Source organism: Zea mays, chromosome 9, assembly GCF_902167145.1.
Source record: "Zea mays cultivar B73 chromosome 9, Zm-B73-REFERENCE-NAM-5.0, whole genome shotgun sequence".
NCBI classification, from domain to species: domain Eukaryota; kingdom Viridiplantae; phylum Streptophyta; class Magnoliopsida; order Poales; family Poaceae; genus Zea; species Zea mays.
In genome coordinates this window covers 146,122,480-146,124,648 of record NC_050104.1, presented here as the reverse complement: position 1 = coordinate 146,124,648, position 2,169 = coordinate 146,122,480, and the positions used below count along the sequence as shown (strand labels likewise).

Sequence of the window (2,169 nt, the reverse complement as noted above, 5' to 3'; positions counted from 1 at the left end):
ACACAGTTGGTTTGCCGTGGCCCACTTAAGTTGTTTCAAAAAAATTAGCGATCACTTTATAGCAGTCTGTTGTGGGCTAAGATTTTTGGGGAGAAATTATTTTAACAACGGCCACCAATAAGTGATCTTGGGGAAGCATTTTTTTAGTACCCTCTTGGAGTTGCTCCGAGGGTGTTTTATTTTACAGTTTCCTAATGGTTAGATGCGTGATTACTAACTTCTCAAGAGTTATTGTATCCACCCTCTTGCTTACATGCTCATGAACTAAAATATAAGATAAAGATCGTTGCGTGAAAACATACTACATTTCAGAACCTGAAATATGGCAAGTTCCTTTTATTTATCTAAAACGGCTAGATTTGATTATATAAAGGCTGTTAAGTTGTTCTATGTACACGCGATTTGCAGTTACATGATATTCACACACACGATAAAATCACAGCTCAAAAATCTATAGCTGATACTCGTCGTCGTCGTCCCTGTCTAGAGACTCCAGCCTTCGCTGCTCATCGTCGTACCAGCATACGCAGGTGAGGCCGATGAGCACATCAACAATAGCAGCATCCGTCTTCTTGCGGTCGGCGAAGTGCAACGTCTGCACCATCAGCGCGCGAGGCTGCATGCTGAACCGCTGCGCCCGCTCCATACTCTGCTCGTCGTTCCACCGCACAGTGTCGTGCGCCATCGGGCTCAACCACCGCAGCAGACACTCCACCGCATCCTTCGATGCCGCGGCAGACACCTCGTCCACCGGTTGCGCTTTCTTCCAGATCTCTCTCAGCTTAGCGTTCATGGCCTTGCGGATGCCGACGGGTAGCATCTTGTACAGCGCGTCTCTCTTCGACAGGTCGATCATCCCTTCGTGCGCCTCCTCGTTGTCACCTGCCGGCGGCCTCAGCGCCGCGAGCAACGTCTTGGCGGCTAAGATCACGTTCGCGTATCGCAGCTCCATGCTCGAGCCGCCGACCGTGCTCACTGACGGCTTGATCGACGACGCCGACAGTAGGGAGGCGGAGTCTCTCTGGCCGAAGATGGGAGCCGAATGCTGGAGCGCCGCGGGCGTCGCCGACCGGTGTAACGGGCCGGATCCGGATGAGTGACCGAGCGCCCACGCGCGTCCTACCGTCCAAGGGGGAAGGCCTGGAACGAACGCGGCAAAGGCGAGGGAGATGCGCGCGAGCACGGCGAGGACCGACTTGGCCATGAGCCTCGCCGCCTTGCTGGCGGCGACGTTCCACAGCGATCCCTCCATGACCCGTCGCACCTTCTGCCGCTGCTCCCTGAGCTTACTCATCAGCTTCTCTCCGGGATCGGCCGCTGACCCCTTGCCCGTCCCCGTCGTCTGCGCCGGGATTGGCCCGCTGTGCTGCTTCCACCGCTCCATCCGCCGCTCTGACGCCTCCAGCTCGCTGAGCGCGTCCATCTCCGCGTACAGCTTCGCCGCCACGACCACATGGCGCTCCATCTCCTTGAACCGCCTCGTGGCGCCCCTGGAGAACCCGACCGTGGCGTCCAGCTGCGCGAGCCGGCCACGCTTCGCCTCGGCGTAGACCCGATCGAAGTCCCTCAGTAGCGGCGCGTCGCCGGCGCAGCACCGCGCGCCGAGGCACGCCACGCTGCCGGCGGCGCGGTCGAGGTCCGCGAGGAGCTCGCCGCACGCGAAGCGGAGCAGGAGAGACTGGTCCGTAGACGTTAGCCGCGCGACGCCCTCGGCGCGCAAGACGTCGGCGCGGAGCCTCCTGACCTCGACGTCGGACACCGTCCGGTGGAGGGATACCAGCCGCGACATGTTGGCTGCTGCCTCGAAGGCCAGGATGCCAAGCCCGTCGTTCTTCCTGGGGCCGACGCGGAGCCTCGACCGCAGGTCGGCGAGCCATGTCCTGGCCGGCATGGCCGAGGATTCAAGCAACTCTGTATGCGGTTGACCTCAGAAACAACAACAGATGCAGGGCATGAGGAATAAGTAACTCGATCCTCTGACTGAGTCTGGCTTGAGATCAACCTAATATATACTGGTCCGACAAGCAGATGGCGTTACATGATACGTATGAGACGTCAAGAATTCTCACGTGGACACAGCACAATGGCACAACGCGTTTGCAACAGCAAAGAGCAGAGCTAATCAGCTAAGCAAGCAAGCTAGCGCGCCATATGGCCGAATCAGTAGCA

General features: G+C 58.1%; 1 protein-coding gene across 1 annotated transcript; it reads right to left on the bottom strand.

Annotated features, from left to right (window-relative positions):
* Nucleotides 1–322: 322 nt before the first annotated feature.
* On the bottom strand, nucleotides 323–1,835 carry LOC100272389 (uncharacterized). Its single transcript, NM_001146869.1, has one exon. The coding sequence runs from the start codon at nucleotides 1,787–1,789 to the stop codon at nucleotides 452–454; it is 1,338 nt and encodes a 445-aa protein (NP_001140341.1). The 5' UTR covers nucleotides 1,790–1,835; the 3' UTR covers nucleotides 323–451.
* Between the last annotated feature and the right edge of the window lie 334 nt (nucleotides 1,836–2,169).